The 22,577-nt window shown below is 39.9% G+C and overlaps 1 protein-coding gene across 6 annotated transcripts in view; it reads left to right on the forward strand.

The window, feature by feature from the left end:
• acp7 (acid phosphatase 7, tartrate resistant (putative)) overlaps positions 1–22,577 on the forward strand; it is a 147,702-nt gene that overhangs the window by 87,802 nt on the left and 37,323 nt on the right. For all 6 annotated transcript variants that reach the window (XM_039742064.1, XM_039742065.1, XM_039742062.1 and 3 more), the window contains exons 7-10: positions 7,294–7,356; positions 8,227–8,341; positions 8,841–8,954; positions 16,954–17,020. In XM_039742064.1, coding sequence (XP_039597998.1) covers positions 7,294–7,356; positions 8,227–8,341; positions 8,841–8,954; positions 16,954–17,020 — 359 coding nt within the window. The remainder of the gene's footprint in view (positions 1–7,293; positions 7,357–8,226; positions 8,342–8,840; positions 8,955–16,953; positions 17,021–22,577) is intronic.

Genomic DNA, 22,577 nt, shown 5'->3' on the forward strand with positions numbered 1-22,577 from the left:
GGTCTTAGATATCATTTATCCAAGTGAAGATTTTTGCTTCATGTGATTCCTATGGAAAAACGAATGAAGCACCTAACTGTACGAATGGCTTTTTCATGTTCAGTAGCTTTTACTTTAGCAGAATTTTGTAGCTTTCCCTTTGGGAAAGACTAAGGAAAATAAAAACAGAAAAGTGTAACTACTGAATGTGTCAAGAATTATGAGGTCAGCAGTTCCCATGTAGTGGAACTGATTTCTCAGATGGCAAACAATATTTCAAATACATAAAACTCTGCCAACTTTTTATGCAATACGGGCCATAATCAGGTTTTATTTTGGTGTTAAGTTGCACTGCTTAGTTGTGATATTTTCTGTAAAAACCATTTGGGCCTCAAAGTATAAATTCATAACGTTCAGAGTGACACCAAAGGTCACATAACAGTGACAGTTCTTTGTTTTTCTCTGTAATCTGAGGTGGAACAAGTTGAAATGAAAACTGTTGAGTAAGCATGACTCCTGTGAGCAGCACTTATCTTGACAACGTTCTGCCAGTTGTGCTATTATCAGGTCAGGCCAGTGAGACAATTATAAAAAGAAATGTCCTGTGCCGACAACGGGAGGAAGCTGACAGCTCATCTGCTCTTGGTGGTCGTCAGCCATCTCTGAGGTCTCCTGTGGTCATCTGCCACACTTTATTGTCTGGCTTGATAAATTGTGTTGAATGATTATCATAATCTTGTAATGATTCAAATAATTATTATCATAACTTTGCAGTGATTATCACTAATTATTATTAACAAATAAAAGTGTTTTTAAGCTGGTTTACTATCAGTGTGTTTTGGAGAATTTTTGTGGTTTTGGTTTTTCCATCTAAGGGAAAATCCCAATAACCACAAAGCTATCAGTTGCTACTATTTTTGAATGTTTTATTTGTCAATATAAGAGAAAACTCTATGTAAATGTTCATAAGATCTCAAATTAATGTTAGCCATGCTGCTTTGCTTTATGTAACCCTCTTTGGGTTGCAGGCCTCCGGCTAGTGCAGGGCAACAACAGTTTTAATGAAGAATGAAATCAAAAGAAGACATTGACTGGTCTGAATTCAAGCAGGAATTGCAACCTGGAAGACGAAAACGAAACAAACAAAGCTTAGGACGTGTAGCCAGAGCCGTAGTGAAAGAACGGAGCGGTATGCTGTAAGCCAAAGCAGAGTAGTCTAGTTCAGTGTAGTTTATTTATATCTGTAAATTAGAATAAATGAGGTAACAAGAGCTACAGTACATTCTAAGGCAGGATAAAGTTAAACAAAAGAATCAAACCTAATTAAAAGCCAAAAAGAAAAGATTTGTTTTCAGACTGGATTGAAAAATAGCCATAGTTGTGGCAGACCTGACTTGAACAATTAGTTTGTTCCAAAGTCTTGGGGCGGCTGTTGCAACAATACGGTCATCTTTAAGTTTTAGTTGAGCCCTTGGCACCACTAAGAGTTTCTGATCAGATGACATAAATTGGTGAGATGAAGTACAAAAGTGTAAACGGTTGGAGAGATAGGTAGGTGCTAACCCATTTAGGTCCTTAAAAACAAACAATTGCACTGTAAACAGCCCTTAAAGGACTGGAGGACAAAGCAGGGAGGCATTATTTGGCAATAATGGATACAATGAGGCTATTAGAAATAACCTGGATACATTAGAATTAAAAGTCAAGAGGTAAAAAGCTTAGGGGTAATTGTTGACTGTAATCTGAATTTTAAATCGCATATTAATCAGATCATTAGGACAGCATTTTTTCACTTAAGAAACATAGCTAAAGTTAGACCTCTTCTATCGCTGAAAGATGCTGAGAAATTAGTTCACACGTTTGTTTTCAATCGACTAGATTACTGTAATGCACTCCTCTCAGGACTACCCAAAAAAGACATAAATCGTTTGCAACCAGTGCAGAATGCAGCTGCTAGAATCCAAACTAGGAAAAGAAAATCCAAGCACATCTCTCCAGTTTTGATGTCACTACACTGGTTACCAGTGTCATTCAGGATTGTGCTGATGATTTATAAAGCCTTAAATAATCTCGCCCCATCTTATATATCGGAATGTCTGACACCTTATATTCCAAATCGTAACCTCAGATCCTCAAATGAGTGTCTCCTTAGAATTCCAAGAGCAAAACTTAAAAGAAGTGGTGAGGCGGCCTTCTGCTGTTATGCACCTAAAATCTGGAATAGCCTGCCAATAGGAATTCACCGGGCTGATACAGTGGAGCACTTTAAAACACTGCTGAAAACACATTACTTTAACATGGCCTTTTTATAACTTCACTTTAACTTAATCCTTATACTCTGTATGTTCAATTCATCATAATAACTATTCATGGTGGCTCTAAAATCCATACTGACCCCTACTCTCTCTTCTGTTTCTTTTTCCGGTTTCTCTGTGGTGGTGGCCTTTTTCTGTCCACCCTGGCCACCTTGGTGCTAGTGGACCAAGATTACAATCGTAGGCACTATGGAGTTCATACATCACAAGCTCGGTTTTCTTTACATTCAAGAAAATTTAATGTCATCCAAGACTTGAAGTCTTCCACACAATTCCTTAAGAAATAAACTCTCCGGGGACAGACTGGAAGAAGGTGACATAGTAAAGACACATTCCAAAAAGACAACCGATCTTTCACCAAACTGTAACTGTAATATGAAAATCAAAGCTTTAAATGACAAGGCTGAGGATTGAAAAGCTAGAAGTACAATAATAAAGAAGTTGCTAGCATAAGTTCTATGTAATCCAAAATTGAAAAGAATGATTCAAGTCAGGATGAGAAGCCCCTAAACATCAAAGGTTATGACACTCCAGTGTAGGAGGACTACAATAGAAATTGGCTAGAACAGCAAAAGAAAATGGCACCTTGAAGCAATAATCTATAAACAGTAATAGAAAGAAAATAATTACATGAACTGATTTGGCTGACACCTTTATCCGTGGTGACTTTCAACATCTGGGATACAATTGGTTACATTTCTTTTGTGTTTTTTTCCAAAATTATAACACAGAGAGGTGAAGTGAATTGTTCAGGGTCACACAGTGTCAGTAATGAGATATGAACCAACAATTTCAGTCACACGTCACACAGCCTGCCACACAACTGAAAACAGAAATTAATTCCTTGAGATAAAAAAAAAACAAAGATTGTCCAGAGAGGTTACAAAATATGAAATAAAAATTAAATAAGAATGTCAATCATAACAGGTAAACATAATCAGAACTACAAAGCTGTGCTGCTCAAGTTGTGACATTTTTCAAAGCGTGCACGCATGCAGCACCGCCATTACAGTACGCTCACTTGAGGTCACCATTATTTCTGTCATATCTGCTTTAATACTGGGTGGGTTGCATCTTGCCCACATGATGACTTTTTTTACACGACATGTTCTTGTTCCATCTGTATAGTTTGCTTCTGTGTTTTTTCATTCTGCTCCCTCCTTCAATGATGTTTAGCAATCTGGTATCCTGTGGACAGGTAGGAGAGCAATAAAAAAAAATAAATAAGATGTTTGTTTAAACATCATAATTATGGAGAATGCAAAACGTGAGAGGCAGATTTGAACTAAGAATGTTTTTTGTTGATGGTTAGCACTTTTTGGATGGCTGCTTAACACTGTGTGTCTTTTAAAGAAGATCTGTACAAACTGTCAGTGGGTGTCCGGTGCCCGGGCTTCTACGTTTGTTTTCAAACTGAATGTTCTCAAATATTTCTGTTGATCATTGTATCTCTGGACATGAAGGAAAGTCTCAGAGAATAAATGCCACAACTCTTCAGAGCAGGACTTCTTCAGCTTTTTTGTTGCAACCCAACCTTGGTCCCCTTTGAAGATTTAAGGACAATTGTTTGAGTGCGCCCCACTTGGAGAATCACCACCAGTAGTCTAATTTCAGGATCAAGAAAAAATGGCAGAGCAACAACGATTGCTTAATCAACCTGTAGCGGCACCCCAATGTGACTCAATTTGCAAATGATTCGCAAGCCATTCACATTAAATCCAACACTGACCACCACTGACAACCTGCGACCCAAAGTTTAAGAAACTCTGCCTTAGAGCTTTAGCACAATGAGACTCAAATATGCAACTATCAGGTTTAAAAAAAGGCATCAAACAAATTCACTGCTCAATACATCAGTTGATTTGTAAGCAAACTTGCAGGGCTATCAGTCTATGTTGGGTTGAAATCCAAGTAATCAACCTAGACCTCGGCGTCACTGTTTCCAATATAGTTCTGTTATGGTGTGCGCTGCAAATATTATGGATGTAATGACCACAAACCCCATACCCCCAACTCCCACTCTTGCACGGAGAGCAACTCGAAGGTGGGACCCAGCCCTCACAGCACAGAAAAATGTTCATATGGGGATGAAGGGGATGATGCCAAGAGGAATGGTGTCAGATGAAAAGGATATGAAAAGAATGGGTCTCTGCCAACATAAAAAAGTTTGAAAACCACTTATCTACTGGAATGTATATTGTAATCTGGGTAGTAATAAAATGCATTGCATTTATCTTTTTAACAGATGGAGCATCACAAACATAATAAAATTCATTAATATGAATGTTTCTGATGTGCCATCTGTAGGAATGACAAATGTAGTGCATTTTATTATTACAAATGTTTGTGGTGTGCCATTGGTTTATATTACAGACATATAGCAACTGAACAGACATATTGAGAGTTGTTCTTTTATTGGGAAAATGTGTTTCATCACCAATCCTAACACCACTGCACTTTCAGATAAGGATTTAGTCTGGTATTGTGACTGTAAGTACCAGACATGGTAAAAAAGGGTGTGGGGTCTCCAAAATGCTTCTTGACCTTTAACTTCCTACCCACACATTTTTATTTTATCACCATATTCTCTCTCATCTCCTCATGTAGGCACAGCAGTCCTAGGGTGAAGATTCCAGAAGCCTTGCTGGCATTGAAGAGTGAAGTTTATAAAAGCTGTGTGAGGAGGAGCATAAGGGAGTGAGACATGGCTGATGAAGGCAGAACATGAAGTAAAGCCAGAAAGAACAGGGATGAGGATGATCATAAAGATGTGTGGAGCGTCTTAGCATAAAAGAAAAGAAATGCTGAGTTAGGAGAAATAATTGTTGTGGAGGAGACACAGCCTTAGGTAGTAAGGGCATGTGGAGCAAAAGGCAGGGGATGAAGACTTGCACTGACATGGAGATGAAGGGGATGAGGCCAAGAGGGATGGTGTCAGACGACATGAAAAGTATGCGTCTCATACCACAAAATGCACAGGACCATGAAGACTGGAGGGAAAAGATTTATGGGGGTACAACCAGCTAACCTGGATAAACTTGTGAAATGGCTGTTAAAACAGTGATGATGATGATGGTGCTCCACACCAGGGGAAATCTGAGGAGACACAACAGTTCTGCTGTTTATCATAACTGGGGAAGTACAGCAATACACACCGTATATAGTTCACCAGTTTGTTGCCATAGCTCCAAACTTCCCCTTAAATGTATTTTCATAAAATCTAGTGAAACGAGTTCCAAGATAAATACATTAATGAACACCTGTGCCCTGGAGAGACTTCAGCCCTGCTAAGGAAAGGGCCGACCGTGCAAGTCCTCTGAAAGCACTCTGTTCTGTGCAGTTTGACTCTGCTGGGCGACAAACAGCCGGGCTCAATAAATTGATTTGTTACATGGGCAGGAAATACCAGCGCTGTGTTTACCTCACCGTGCATCCTGCCATTTCGACTTCAGATCAGATGGAGAGCTGTTTGCATAACATGGCTTTCAAGGAGGAAGTAATCATATGAAAATGGAACCCAAGAGCTCAGCAAGTTTTGTGAAATACTACTGTTGTACTGGATTACGCCAGGTTTCCTTCCCAGAAAGTTCAAGTTTACAACACTAACAAAGGAGCAAAATTTTTGAATACTTCAAGAAAAAATAAACTCTGAGAAAGGGAGCAGAGAATGGTCCCAGCAGTGGACACAGAGTGGCTTGGGTCCCTGTTCTTTCTGAAAAGCACACAGGGGAGTCCTTCTCGTCTTCTGTTTTCATTTTCAGTACTAGCAATTGGCTCACCTTTCAAAATACATCCATTTTATCAACCGTACAGGGCTGACAGGAATTTGAATGTGTCCAAGCAACAGGCAGTAGCCACCCCGGATGAGAAACCAGTCTGCCATAGCCACACTAATGCTAGGTCAAGACTGCGATATCTGTCATTTTTATTTAAATATTCTCAGTTTAGATTGTCAGTTTTGGATGGTTACATTTTGATTACAGGCTTCATGAAGTAAACTTTTGTAGAGACAGAAGCGCATCCTACAAGTAATGAAAAGCACATCCTTTAAATCAGCACAATTTGAGAAAGGAGGCAGAAACTTTGTTAGGAAACAAATAAATTGGGCTCCATACAGGTGTTAGTACCTGACAGCCTGGCACATCACCTCACTGATGATAAAGACTGTGACAGCGCACTGCTGATACTGTGGTACTATTAGTGTGGCCATGTCTGGGTCCTGTTCCTACTTGTTGTTTTGTTGCTTGCTGTGGTCCATAAAAACAGCAATGTGAAGTCATCAGTATCACTGGGCTCTTAGGGTACAGTGTTGCTGTTTATGATTATTCAACAAATAAGTCCATTATTGGAATGAGCCCAATGCCAAGAAATCATCAATTCCCAGCAGTCAGCAGGACCGCATGGGGCTAACGGGAGGATGCCTTGATTGACGTTCTCTTTAAAGGGAATTGGAATTCAGAGCGGTGCTATAGTAGTCATACACAGCATAGAAGTCCATTATATTTCAGCCAGAGTTTCTCCCCTGGGTGAGGTTCAAATTGATGTGTCCTTTTTTTTCATCATTGAGTATTTATGTTAATGCAATTTTTATTAACCATCTGCTGTATTTTCTTAGTCTGTGTAATGTTCCTATGTATTTTGAGGGAGTTCTCTAAGAGGTGGGGCCACATTACTTAAACTGAAAAGATTCAACTTCCACCGTTGTCATTGCTTACACACAGCTCACAGGCCGCCGCTCTTCCCCCAGACTTGGACCAAAACTTTGCTCCTCAACTAAGCGTGCCATATAGGGTGGGCAGTTGTCCAGCAATCTTCAGAGGCCACCATGCAGTGTTGTGTCTTAGTGGTCCTTAGCAGTTATGTTGCTCCCAGACTGGGCAAGCTTCATGATGAAAATGTTATTGTGAGACAGGCCACTGCCTGCCAGATGATGTTAAGCTCTGCTATTTCAGTTTCATTTCTCTCATCATTTCCTCCACTTCCTTTTTTGTTTTTGCAGCAATTTCTCAAACTACAGGAACCGTTTCAGCATGCCAGGAGACACTGAAAGCCTTTGGTACAGGTAAGGGAACATTGCTGAGTTTTGCATGGTGGGCTAAATTCCAAAGGTGACCACAGTACTCTCATGCTTTAATGTGGGCTTTATGAAGTAGGCGTTTGTGTAAACATGGGCAATACAGAGGGTCTCTGAGCAAAAAGAGGCATTAGAAAACACATTTGGACAGGCCATTCACTGATTCAGTCACTCATTTTCCAAACCACCTTCTTCCATTACCAGGTCATGGGGAGATGGAGTCTGTCCTGGCAGCACTTAGTGCTAAGCAATGCACTTGAGTGGCTGATGACAAACTGTTTGTCTAGTTTCTTCCACATAGAGTGCAGTGTCAGGACATTTCATACAGAGACTTAGGTACAAGATATAAGACTGAATAAGACTGAGAAGTTTTGTTGAACCAGCTCCTGCCCATACTGTTCAATTTCTCTGATACTTCCTCATGACGTCACAGTACCCACAGCATTGTGTTATACTTGCAGTGGTGGCTGGTGGCATTCTTCCTCATGGTCACCAAAGCCAGTCATGCATGTTGGGTAATTCATTTTTCTATTGTATGCTAAAGAGGTGTCTTTAATAACTGCTCAGCGATAATTGTTTGAACATACAAGAAGATACTTTAGAGCAGCTTTCTTAGTGTAGCAGCTCATTTAACTTTCTTGCTGGTAATTTGTGAATTCCCAGTTACTTAAGTTTGATTCTGCAGCAAATCTAAATGCTCTGCCTTGCAATGAATGCACCCAAGTAAAGATAACAAACAGTCAACGTTCAAAGCTTCACCATCAGCCCAATAGTTAGACAGTTATGGTGGGAGATGAACCTGAGACCTCATGGAGGGAAAGAGTGAAATTTGTGTTTTTTTAATTCCCTGCTCTACAGCTGGAATGTTGGACCTGCACACATCATTTCGTTTTCCACCGAAGTTTATTTTTACCTGGATTACGGGTTGAATTTGCTTTTCAGACAATACCAATGGCTTGAAAAGGACCTTAAGGTAACCATCTTTAATTGGTATTAATTTATTTGACCTATGACAGTTCATAACAGTTTCTTCCAGAGAATACTTATGATACCACCAATGTTTGAATTAGTATTAAAACTCATTTACGCTTTAATTCCAGTCATATTTTAGTTATGCCTGCTGAATTAATTCTAATCTAAACATATGATATTTAATTTATTAAAAAGAAGCTTTCTGCTCTCTCACATTTTAGTCCTAATCTAATCACAATCATTAGTCTTACTTACACACTGAGAAAAGCCAAGCAAAATGACACCTTTTATTGGCTAACTAAAAAGATTACAATATGCAAGCTTTCGAGGCAACTCAGCCTCCTTCAACAGGCAAGACGTTACACACTGAGCAAATTCTTAAAAGCGTTATACTAAGACTGGGTAGTGTGGACAAAGCCCGTCTTTAACTTTCTTCATTCTGCATGCAGCATAAACCATACACACTATATTTCATGCTTAGTATCAGTCTGCTCTTGCAGGAAGCAAACAAGCCAGAGAACCGGAGAGAGAGACCGTGGATTATAACGATGGGTCACAGACCGATGTACTGCTCCAATGACGACAAGGACGACTGCACCCTGTTTGAAAGCTATGTGAGTATCGTCAGCAGACACTGTTATGGTTTGCTTTGGAGCATGATTCAAAAAGGGGACTGCTGTGAAAGGTGAGATATAACATTAGGATTCGTTGAGGAGGGGCCAAGAATTTAATTCCATATTTTGTAGAGTAGAAATTCCCTGCTGGGCCAGCTGTTGCGCACTATTAAATCCGGAGTGAGAGCTTTGTTCGCATTGCTGGCAGCAAGTCAGACTCATTTCCCTGGTGAGTGTGGAACTCTTCTGTCCCCGATTCTGTTTGGAATTATGGATAGAATTTCTAAGTGCAGCTAAACAATGGAGGGTGTACAGCAAGGTTATTATAGTTAACGAAAACTAAAATCAAAACTGAAACTATTATTAAAAAAACATTTTCGTAAACTGAAATAAAATAATTAACAAAACTGAAATGAAAAACTAAAACTAAACGAAACTATTAAAGTAGCTGGAAAGACTAACTGAAATAAACATAATTTACTAAAATATTTTTAGTTTTCATTTTTGAATGAATATTCTTACCGATAGTCTTTAAACCTTTTAACTCTTTTAACTCTAAAACAGAGTCATCCACCACGAGCCGCCCGCACATATTCATCCAGTGAACGGCGGCTGTTCACACAGCATTTGCGGTGACAGAACGAGCTGAGTGCGGGTGCGTAAAGCGTGACAAATAGAAAGCGGTTTGTGTGCCGCCTTTCTTTGTGCTTGTTGTATGTCAAGATGTAATTCAAATGGCTGAAATTAGAATGTGCCGGTCAACAAAATGTTTACCATTTGGATAGAAAAATCACGAGTGATCAGGTGTCTGCTTTTGGTTGACAGCAATTCACCTGCCACTTCGCACAGGAGAAATCGTTTTTACTTTCTCATATACGGAGTATAGAGAAGGTATAGTAATCATGAAAAAAATCGACCTTGATATTTAGATGAATCTTAACGTTATAGACTAACCAGTGTCCAACAATACTGTTTTTTGGAATTGTGTGTGCGTGTGTCTGTATGTAGCCTATACACGATAACTCAAAAACGCAACTAGATAGATGGATGAAGTTTGGCATGTGGTTGTTACACCATAATTGCAGATCTCAATTAACTTTTGGGCCAAATCCATCACCCGGAAGTGGTACTTTACCTGAACACATACTCGATGTTTTTTATTTTTTTATTTATGCTGCAGAGTCTGATTTATTCAACTCTACTTTTATAATAATTGATCAATATATTATTAATTTGATTTGTTGTTGATGGTTCCTTAATGTACATAATATAAAAATATAGTCATTGTCTTGCGGTTTACTCTTCAAATATCCATCCCCATATCTGAGTATACAAGAAAGTTGAGGGGAGACCACTCCCGGTTTTTGAAAATAAAATGCCACTAATCGAGATACTGACTTGGTCATCATACAAGATCAGCATATTGCTACTGACCAATCACTTTTGCTTTAAAACATCATTTAACAATGAAGCGATGCAAACAAAGGTAGAGCCTGACAAGTGATGAAAAACTACTAATGGGTTTTTGTATTTATTCCATATTTATTAAATTTATAATTTTTAATATATATTCACAACTCAAAATACCTGATATTGTGAAAGTAATTCATTAGCAGAATTATATTTTAAAATACTTGTCTCCCTTTTTTCAATGTTTTTTTTCTCTCTCTCTCAAAATAGATAGTTGAAATATCATATTCTTTTTGTTTTTAACATCAGCCATATCATACATATTGCATACCAGGGATTTTTCCTGCCTTGCATCCAAACCTGCTGCAGTAGGCTCCAGGTTTCCTGCAATCCTAGTCTGGATAAACAGGTTAAGATAATGTATATGTTGTTCTTGATATCAGACGCTGTCTCTGTTGTTTTGTGCCTGTCCATACTCTTATTACCTGCTCTTGCCATGCTCGTTATGGGTTTACTGTTCTTATGGTGGGCTATTCAAGACTCACCACCCCTAACCTTGACACTGCAAGCTTGTTGTTCTTTGTTTCCCTCAATATAGCTAAGTGGGGTCTGCACACTGATTCAAGTCTAAGAGCCCTGTTCTTCCTAAGCCCCTGTGATTTTCAAGAAATTTTTTTTTTTAATTATAAAATTGTGTAAAATCGTTCATATTCAGTGTCAAGTTTTGATTATGCTTGTTTTTATCAGACAAAAACAAAACCGGATAGTAAACCAGGCAGTATAGTAAGCTTCCACTAACATTAAACTCATATCCAAATCTGTTAAGTGTACAGTTCTGTCTGACTGTGACACAAAACTAGGCACTCTATGCCATAATTACTAAAACTATAACTGAAACTAATATATATAAAAATAAAATAGAAATGTCTTTGTGAAATAAAAACTAAACTAAAACTAAAAATACATGATGAAGGAAAACTAAAACTAAACTGAATTTCCAAGTAAGGTCAGAAAAAATATAGAAATAAAAACTAATATAAAAAGGCAAAACTATAATAACCTTGGTGTACAGTTTGGTGACCTCAGGATCACATCTCTGCTTTGGCTTTATTGGACTGTGAGCTCAGACACGCACTTGGAAGGTCTTTTGGCCAAGTGTGAATCAGCAACTCCAAGTCTGAGGCCATGGTTCTTAGCTGGAAAAGGGAGGAGTGGTTCTCCAGGTTGGGGAAGAGGTACTGCCTCAAGTGGAGGAGTTTAAGTATCTCAGGGTCTTGTTCACAAGTGTAGGGAGGGGGAGTGGAAGCAAGAGACTGACAGGCAGACTGGAGTGGTGTCAGTATTTATGTAGACACTGTACTGGTCAGTCATGACAAAGAGATAGCTGAACTAAAAAGGCAAAGCTCTCAATTTAGTGGTCAACCTGCTTACCTGCCCTCACTTATGGTCCCAAGCTTTGGGTAGTGCCTGAAAGAATTAGAATGCGGACAGAAGCAACAGAAATGAGCTTCCTCCACTGGGTGTCTGGTCTTAGCCTTAGAGACAGGGTGCAGAGTACAGACATTCAAGAGGACCTCAAAGTAGAGTTGTTGCTCCTCTGCATCATAAGGAGGCACTTTAGGTGTTTCGGGCATCTGACTAGAATGTCTCCTGGACACCACCCTGATGTTTTGGGTATGTCCGACCAGGGGGAGACCTCAGTGCAGACCCAGGACACGCTAGACAGATTACATCTTTTTACTGGTCTGGGAACACCACAGTATCCCTCCTGTAGGAGTTGGAGCAGGTGGCAGGGAAGAGGGAAATCTAGGCCATCTGTGTTCAGACTGCTAGACTTGGATAACTGACAGAACATGGACAGACATTCTCTACCAGATGATTCCTTTTTTCTTCCTTTTTATTCATTCTGGTGTATGTTCAGACCATAGTGCAGGGGTGGGCAAAGTTATTCCTGGAGGGCCACAGTGGCTGCAGGTTTTTATTCCAACCCAATTGCTTATTAAGAAGCACTTATTGCTCAAGTAACACTTCTGCTTCACTTTAGTTGTCTCCCTTATTAAGATTTTGAACCCTTATTGCTTATTTAAGTCTTAAACAGCTGCATTCTCGGTTTTTAATTGCTCCTTATTAGCATTAAGATGCAAATGACAAAAGAAACCAGCAGTTATCAATTTTGCTTGTTACCCTTTACACCTGTGTGCATTTATCGTGCACTATTTGGTTTAATTAAATATTTGGAAGGAAGAGAAGAGAAAAAGGTCAAGGATTGAGAATTACCCATCCGTTTCACACTTCAAAGTATTTGGATGATATCCTTAGAATGGAAAAAAAAATCTAGGATATGAGAATGACTTGACATAGCAGAGTTAAAGCACTAACAAGCCATCCATCAATTATTCAACTCACTATATTCTAACTACAGGGTCACAGGGGTCTGCTGGAGCCAATTCCAGCCAACACAGGGCGCAAGGCAGGAAACAAACCCGGGCGGGGCGCCAGCCCACTGCAGCACTAACAAGCCATGAAATGTAATTCTTGGCAAGGATTGTTTTCTAATTAAGTGACTGGGTTGGAACAAAAACCCACGGCCACTGTGGCCCCCCAGGAATGACTTTGCCCACCCCTGCCATAGTGTGTTTAGACGCATTTAACCGGAACTCAAGCAACCAGCAAAAAATCGAAGAAATAATTCTTAAAATAAAATAGATTTTGCAGAATTGTAAGCTTAAACTTATAATACATTCAGTTGGCATTTTTGGATGTAAAATTATGAGAGTCAGTGTTCATTTTCAAGTGGCTGGTTTACTTGATTCAAGTTTCGCCATGGCATTTGTAAGCTAGGCTTGTCAGGTGAGCAGAAATCAACAGAGTTTGAAGCTGCAGCTTCATTTCGTAATTTGTTTAGTGAATTGGTTGAAGAAAATGGCTTGACTGCAAAGCAGATTTATAATGCAGATGAGACTGGGTTCATGAGGAAGTGTTTGCCCAATTGTACTTTGGCTGATGGTAATGAAAAGGTAGCTCACGGGTTCAAGCTAAATAAAGAGAATGTAACTGTGCCTGTATGTGCAAACGCATCAGGAATTCGTAAGATAAGTTATATGTGAAAAGCAAACTTGCCAACCAGAAACTACACTTATCTGGGATATAACAATCCCTGTGGGCGCTGGTTAACTGACATTCTGCTATATTTATTTATTTAAAGTGCTTCTGTAAAAAGCCAAATTTCCCCCAGTAAAAAAAATAAAGTTAGTTAGTTAGTTCATTCTATCTGTCTACAAGTTACTGTTTCCCAATTCCAAACACAGCATGTTAATCCAGATTTTGTAAAAGTTCTTATCAATAAGCTGAGAGATGCATGAACTTAACATCTTGACTTTAAATGTTTCTGCACCGTTCCGATAAATACGCCTAAGTGTGTTTTATTGGTTACTTGTGGGCTATTGGTAATTGTCAGTTACTATTTTCCTTAAGTTATATGTTTGCATTGAGCTTCACAAAATCAAACTTCATGACACTGATATTGTTACTGTTAATAGGTATGTTCTTTACTAACTGTGAGAACCAACCTCGATAGGGACAGACACTAAGGCAGCTTATGTCCAAAATACACACGTTTATTTTCCTCTACAATTACAGTACACCGATCACTCACAGTCCTTCCTTTTCTCTTCTTCTATTCTTGCCGCCACCACTCCTCTCTTGTAAGTTTCGTCTCGCTCCCTCCCAACTCCATTTCCTCAACTGGAGTGAGGCGGCCCTTTTTATGCAGTACCCGGATGTGCTCCAGGTGCTTCTTGACGATCTTCCAGCAGCACTTCCGGGTGTGGTGGAAGTGTTGCCTGAGCACCAGGAAGCACACCGGGTGTATTTGCCTCCTGGCCTAGCAGCACATCCCTGTTGTGGTGGAAGTGCTGCCGTCCATGACTCTGGGAATGTCTGGGCGGACCCTGGTGGTGGCCATGTGCACCAATCGGGTGGAGTTTCCCAGCTCTGAACATCTGGCCCACCTGCGAGCCAGGGCAGTTGCCCTTTCGTGTCCCGGGGAATGCATTGGTCCTTTCCCGGTCCTTCCACCTTCTGCAGACATCCCAGCCGTCTGTCACATAACATACGTGCGTGTCCAGGATCTATGCGGTTACTTGTTCTCAGTCTTAATAAACAAGCTTTTGGTTCTGAAATCAAAATGACGTGTATAAGATGTTTTCCCTTTGCCTGTCATATCCTGTGGGTTCAAGTGTCTCTGTCTGTTTACAGCACATGGGGCTTGCTCTCTTGAATCAACTGGCTCTTTTTGCCCACAGAAAGACCCATTTTCACTCTTCAGCAGAGAATGAGATTGAAAAAATGAAAAGAGCATCTGAAAGCAGGGAGCGTCATCTGCAATCCGACCTAAAGAACAAAAACTGTGACAAGGCTCAAACCGAACACCCATAAACACCCTGTCATTAGATAATCCCTGGGAAATGCTGGCGCCAGCCAGGGAAAGCTGTAACTGTATCCAGTGCTGGGCTGTGAGGGGTCTGTTTTGTGGAGCTTTCCATAAATCAGCATTTTATAGCTTCTTCATTTGTTTAGAGAACTTAAAGTATAATTAACTGTAGAGGCTGTATGGGTCTGGGGGGTCCTGCCATGCATCTTTGGTATATCCCATAGTTTTATTTGTTGTCCCTCCAGTTTCTGCTGGGGTCACATGAAGGCTGTTTTATAGATCCTCTCCACTACCCCCAGTGAACAGAAGCAGTGATTGCCATAAAATGAACACAGAGTTCCAGTGGGATCACCTTGTCTTGAACAGTTAAGCTTACAGGTAGACATTTAATTCTGGAGAATTCATCTCAAGATTCAGCAGAACAGCAAACTTAGGCCCGTTTAGCAGAGACCACTACTGGTTTATAAAACATTATTTATTGGTATGGCACTGAGAGTCCAGTAAGTCAAGGCTGGTCCTTTATAGTTGCTTTCATAGGCAGCATAGTGACAAGCAGTTAAAAACTCATTTAGTAAAAACAAAACATTCAGGAGTGAAACCTTTATGGACTTATATAGTGTCTATCATGTCTTTCACACAGACTGTTGCCAAGAATGTTTCTTTTCTTACAAAAGAGATTATAAAACACACTGAGCTGCGGAAAACAGAAAACGACTAAATATATTTACAAGAATTTCACTTTATGGTTATAACATTTAATAAAAAAGAAAGAAAGAAAAATGTTCAAACAAAACACAGAGTAGCCATAGGTATGGAGTCTTATATAGCATCTTTCACACAGACCAATGTCCTAAAGCTCTTTATGAGCCAGATTACGAAACATTGCTTCTGAGCAATAAAGGTCAAGTAATGCAATGAGGGTCCATACTGTCCAGTAGACTAAAGTGTATTTTATATAGTGCCTTTTATACGTGACTGTTTGGCATAATGCTATATAAAGCCACTAACAACACATTTAATAAACAACTACAACTTTCAAGAAACCATAAAGGAGACATAGTTACTGTATGTAGTCTTATACTGTGTCTTTTACATGGGCCACTGCCAAAGGTGTTTTTTTTTCTTTTCAAAAAAGAAGTAAAAATGACTGATAGCACTTAGTCAAACTTCATTTTATAAAGTGCCAGAACTCATTTAAATAGGACCAGGAGATAAACATCAAACAAAACAACACACAAGCATCAAAACCAGAAGGACAAACAATCCTTCACCAAAGCCCACACATAAATCAAAAGTCAGAACTGAAAAAGCCTAGGCTAGTCAAAAAACAGAAAATCTCTTATGTAGGTGTGCACAATAAGTCTTTTACAAGTTATCCAAAATCCATGCCAGCTTTATGTGGATCGTGCTGATGACCTCATCACACGTGACTTCTGTGGCCACAACATATTAACAAGCCCAGCAAAATGGGCTCCTGAATCTTGTACAGCTTGCACTGGGGGACAGCAGTTGTGAGAGAGAAAATGTAATCAGGAGATGGACAGATCAAAATTCGGACAGGGGTCACAATTGGGAAAACTAAACTTAAATAAACAAAGGTCAGGATGTGTATCTAGAATCATAGCCAAAGCCACAAAAAAAAGGCATTCGCTTTCTTTTCTCCCTCATACTGCTTGATCTCCTTCATTTTGTGTCGAGATCAATAGCCTTTTTTTCTGTAATTTTAAGACAATTGTAACTGAATGTAGTTGAAACTGTTGCAGGTAATTAACAGAGATCATGATGAATGAGTCACAGCATACGGAGCTGGCATAGAGAAAACTGTCGTTTGTCCGTGAAACGCGGTAGCGGTCGTAAGTCGAACGGTTGTAGGACGCATAGGTTGTAAGTTGATGACTACCTGTAATAGCCACATTTACATGTTCAGTATTATTATTCTTATTTTTGTTGGCTGATGTTCTCTTTGCGTTTTATCATGTATCAATTAGCTGTGTGATTGTATTGCTTTGAGGTGTTTTCAATGTTACTGTGTAAAGATCTTTTCTTGCTGTGTGGAAGCTGCTACAGAAAATGAATTGTTGTTTAAATTAAGTCATCTTTGTTTTATATATTTCCTTTCACAGCAAACACTAATTTAATTAATTTATTTTTTTAAAGGTCCGACTTGGCCGCAACGACACAAAGCCTCCTGCACCCGGTCTAGAAGAGCTCTTCTACCTTTATGGTAAGATGAATGCCATTTATTAATGAGCATAATTTGATTGTTGAGTTAGAGGTCTGTTTCAACAGCACTGGTGTCCAGAGTCATAGGGAACGACTTGCTATCCTGGCAGCACTGGGATTGAGCTCTATGTTCTTTGAAAATATGAAACCGTGTGGATAGGCTGTGAGGGACTCATAGAATCCTAGCCGTCATCCCATGCGATTCAAAGTTGTGTAATCTGACTTCCTCAAGGCAGTGAAATTGAGAGTAACCTCATGAGCACACTCACGCTGACTCAAACACCCTCAATGTTCAAATTCAATTCGAAAGTCATGCTAGTTTGTATATGTTGATGATAAGAGGCTAAGAATTAAAAGATAAGTTTGTTATTTTGCAAGTCCAAGTTATTTCTTCACAGATATGGTATATGTGCATTTGCCATGTGAAATTGTTCTACAGTTAAGCATTTTCCATATGTTTTTAAATTTAACCTAGCCACTCCAGGCATTTTACAATAAACCCTTTGGGGCAACAAAACAGCTCAGGATCCCGGTTGGCAACCCCCCAGGCAGACACATGATCCAGTCCCACCCTCCAGAAATTACCATCTATCTTCCACGGCCAGATGTTACGTGGGCATTTCCTTTCCCTGGGGGAATCGCGCCACATGGCCATAGTGCTGTTAAGAGACGCTCCCTCACAATGCAGGTAATGTGCCTCATTCGGGACTCCATGAGCAATGGCTCATTTGATACAAAGTCAAACCAAAGGTACCCAAGGATTCTCTGAAGAGACACAGTACCAAAGGAGTCCAGTCTTCATCTAAGATCACTGGATAGCGTCCATGTCTCGTAACCATATAGCAAAACGGGAAGCACCAGGACTCTAAAGACTTGGGCCTTCACCCTCTTGCAAAGATATCGGAAGCAAAGATCACAGCATCGTTGGCAATTTCAAGATCAGTGAATCTCTATTGTGGTCAGTAAAGACATGACAGACTATATTTGTTTGTGTTACTAGCATAACCATATTGTGTTTGTTTATACTTGTGGCTTACATGAAGAGCAGCTCAAATTTTAAAGCACAAAACCAGGTAATTTCAAAGGATTAGTGTGTTTTTCTCCTTCCACTGTATAGTACTTTAACTGCTTTAGTGATAAGGTGCAAATATGTGTAATTACTCTACAGCAAAAATATTTTAATAACAAAGGACATTGTAATGAACCAGTCTGGGGATAAATGAACAGGAGCAGTGGGCACAAGTAGACCAATCAGTTCAAAGCCACGCACCCACATTTGGATATTTTAGAATTGCCACTCAGCAGGGAGAAGGTGTTCAGCATTTGGCTGTTAATCATACTGAGATCCCTGGAGTGCTAAGACACATCATGCTATACATTTTTATTCTAAATACCATGGTTATAGCATGGATTGCATTCCACCTAATGAGGCTCCCTTTATACCTGTCATGAGAGCGTTCTGCATCTTTATATTATTTAGATTATATCCGAATATATTTTTATCAGATGACATTTACACCTGGCATTAAAATGGCATCTCCAGTGTTTCAACTGTGTCTGGAAAGAGATGTGATGACCTTCCCTGTGCAAAAGTCAAACCAGCTTCCATGTCTACATGTGGACAGGCCTTTGCATTTACACTTGTGGTAACCATGGCCACTATCTGTGTATAACCATCTACAGATGGGAGTCAAGTAAACTGATAACAGCTTTTTTAATGAGATCAAGTGGTACCTGAAAACAAATATACTAGTGGATCTTGGAGACCCTACTGAACTGAATGGGCACAACCAATCAGACAGTGGAGAGACTAGCATTTGAACTCAGGACCCCAGAATGATGAGGCAGCCACTGTGCTGCCATGATATACTCATTTCCACTTCACCTGTTTATTGCTGTATGTTTGCGTTGAGAAAGGCACTATATAAAATATAGTGGGGGCTGTTTTAGCCTAAAGTCAGTCTGGCATTTTCAAAACAAAGAAAGTCAGCTGAGTGGTGTAAAATATATTGCCATGAAAATGGCAGTGTGTCCTTAAAGATTCTCAACCATGATCAAATGGTTTTGTGCTCCAGCAATATGCACGGCCAGCTCTTCTAAGGCACAAAACAATACATACAATGTGGCTACAAGGAAGAAAGAAAACGGATATTTTGAAACGTGCAGATTCAACAGCAACATGTCTGTCCAGTTTCTTGACAGAATGGAAAAACGAATAGACAGGCTGAGATAGCAGCTGAACTGTCCATATTGGGAAAATATTTGTAACGGCCACTGGCACTGTCAGGTAGCGCATTAATTGGCTGTCATGATGTGGAGCTTTGAAAGCATGCTGAGAAGTCATGAGGGAGTCATGTAATCGGTTATCCCCTGCAATTCCTAGTTATGTAATCTGAGGTCCATTAACTGCAGCAGTTAAGTACGACAGGCTCTCCAACTCAAACTGGTGTTGCCAGCCTTTAGGCTGATTTATACTTCTGTGTCGAGTCTATACTGTGGTCTGATGTACACCTCCTCAAAAATGTGACTATGCATTGTGTAAATGCAGACCCCATGCCAACCTCAGTGACTTTGATTGGCCAGTTTGGTAACTTTGTATTTCCTGAAATGTGTTTCCATTTATCTTCCACTAATCTGAAGCAAACATGGAGGAAATTGAGGAAAGGCTTATCGAAGAAGTTAGAAAATGTACACATTTATATGACACCTTAGCACAACTCAACAAAAGAGAATCAGATGGGATCCAATGCATCACACACATATTAGCTAACATTACATTACTTGCCTGTTACCAACACCACCAACTAGCATTTAAGCATTTGCCTGCAGTGCGGCACAACACAGCAGTATACTGTAACTGCTTTCGAAAGTGTAGGCCTGGCGCAGAAGTATAAATCAGCCTCTAGGGGCATTTTGTTGTTGCTGAATGCCTGGAGTACTTTGTGGTGTCATGTTGGGGTTCAAGAGGAGATGGAGATTAAGTAATTGCTTGACAAATACAATTACACAGCCTAATGCCAGGCCATTACACATCTAGTCAATGTATCATTTCATTGTTTGGTTTCTTCTGATACCTTTCACAGATTACACTTCTCTAATTACTACAAGGTAAGGATTAAATAAAATGGTAAATGAAATACAAGATAAACCAGCAGTCCCATAAAGGGTCATTTAGGGTTGGAGTTTAATCTGACAGTTCATGCCCAAGACAGGACCAATGGATGGAATGCCAGTTGAATGAGGAACTGTGCCACACTTCACATATGGCTGACTATCCTTCATAAACCAATCCAAGTAGTAAGAAAATAATAATCATTCACATCCATCCATCCACCTACCCATTTATTATCAAACCTGCTTAATCCAGTTTATCCATCATACTGTATATGTATATGCATATCACACTGTGTTACAGCTGCCTACCCTGCTGGCTCACACTCTGCAGAGGCCTAGATTTGAATCCTGATCCAGTGCTATGGAGTTTATACCCACTGTCTGTGTCTTCCTGGGTTTCACTGCCTAGTTTGTTGTCATTTTCATCCCGAATTGACCTGCTGTAAGGATGTGTGTGTGTGCGTCCAAGGACTGTAAGGACTCCCACATATGTGCACAACTGCATTGTTTTCCTCCTGCATTTTGAAGTCAGTGGCTGCCACATGTACACAAACAGAGCCATCAGGAAGTATTCATACTTCTTACATATTTTGTTATGTTGAAGCCTTGTGTTGAAATCATTTCAATTCACTTTTTCCTCCATCAAGCAACACTCAATTCTCCAGGAATGTAAAAGTAAAAATTGGATTTTTGAAAATTGTAGTGAATTTGTTAAAAATAAAAAAAGCTGAAATATCCCATTGACACAAGTATTCAAACCTGTTACTCAGTACCCACTTGAAGCTACTTTGGTAGCCATTCCAGTCTGGAGATGTCTTGGGTTTGACACAATAAGCCTACCATTCTTCTCTGCAGATCCCCTTCAGCTCTATCAGGCTGAATGGTGACCATTGGTGATCATTGGTGGACAGCAACTTTCAGGTCTCTCTAGAAATGCTTGGTTAGGTTCAAGTCTGGTCTCTGGCTGGGCCATGCAAGGACACTCCCTGAGTTGTCCCCAAGCCACTTCTGTATTGTCCTTGCTTTGTCCTTAGGGTCATTGTCTTGTTGGGAGGTGAACCTCCAACCCAGTCTGAGGTTGAGAGTACTCTGAGAAGGCTTTCATTAAGGATATCTCTGTGTTTTGCTCTGCTCAGTCTTCCCTCAAACCCAGTCTCTGTCACTGATAAGCTAACTATATAGAATGATGCTGCTAACAAAGTGCTTCATCGCTAAAATGATACTGTGCAAGTATTGTTCTCTTGACATGATGCTAATCTTGGTTTCATCATGCCAGAGAATCTTATTTCTCACAGTTTGAGAGTCTTTGAGCCACCTTTCTGCAATTCCAAGGGGGCTTCCATGTGTCTTTTACTGAGGAGAGGCCTCTGTTTGGCTCCTCTGTCATATTGCCCGGATCGATGGAGTATTGCAGTGATGGTTGTCTTTCTGGATGTTTCTCCCATGTTCACACATATTCTCTGGAGCTCAACTGGAGTGATCATTGGGTTCTGGGTCACCTTTCTAGGCCATTCTCTCTGATTGTTCAGTTTGGTTAGGTAGACAGCTATAGGAAGGGTCATGGCTTTCAGGATCGAATTATGGAGGCCACTGTGCTCTTGACAACCTTCAGTGTTGCAGAACTTATTTTTGTGGCCTTTCCCAGATCTCTGTCTCTGTAGACAGTTTCTTTGACCTCATTGCTTGGTTTTTGCTCACCTTGGGCTTTCTACAGACAGAAGTGCGTCTTTCCTAATTAGTCCAATCCAATCAACTGACCACAAGTGGACTCCAAACAAAGTGTAGAAACATCTCAATAATGATCAATACTGTACAGCCGCATTTCAAGGGTCTCAGTAAAAGGTCTGAATACTTCCATCAGTGTGATACTTCACTTTTTTATTTTTGACAGATTTGCAAAAAAATCTAAAATCCTGTTTTCTTTTTGTTATTCTAGGGTACTGAATGTTTCTTGATGTGAGAATTTTTTTAAATCATTTTAGCAGAAGACTGCAAAATAAAATGCAAGAAAAGTGAAGGAGTCTAAATACTCTCACAATCCAATGTACATTTGTGTTTCTGCTTCCAATATGTTTGTAGCATCCAAATTTACTTACTTGGCTGACTTCCAACATTTGAGATACAATTGGTTACATTTCCTTTGGTTTTCCAATTGGAGCCCAGGCAGGTGAAATGACTTGCTTAGGGTCATTCAGTGTCAGGATTTGAACCCACAACCTCAGGGTTTGTGGCGCTACGTTACTCTGCCCGCCACACCACATGCACGGCTCAACATGGATAAGTCTGTGTAGACCGAGACATTTGAAAGCTGTCCAAATGGCTCCCTGGATGAGTGTGGCTTCTCAGATCGACATTTATGTGGTGTTTTCTTTTTGTGCATACATAAGTGCAGATCTGCATATAAGGAAAGTGGTCTTGCCTGCTGCGACCCTGTTATGGAAACA

This window comes from Polypterus senegalus, chromosome 18 (assembly GCF_016835505.1).
Source record: "Polypterus senegalus isolate Bchr_013 chromosome 18, ASM1683550v1, whole genome shotgun sequence".
Classification (NCBI taxonomy): domain Eukaryota; kingdom Metazoa; phylum Chordata; class Cladistia; order Polypteriformes; family Polypteridae; genus Polypterus; species Polypterus senegalus.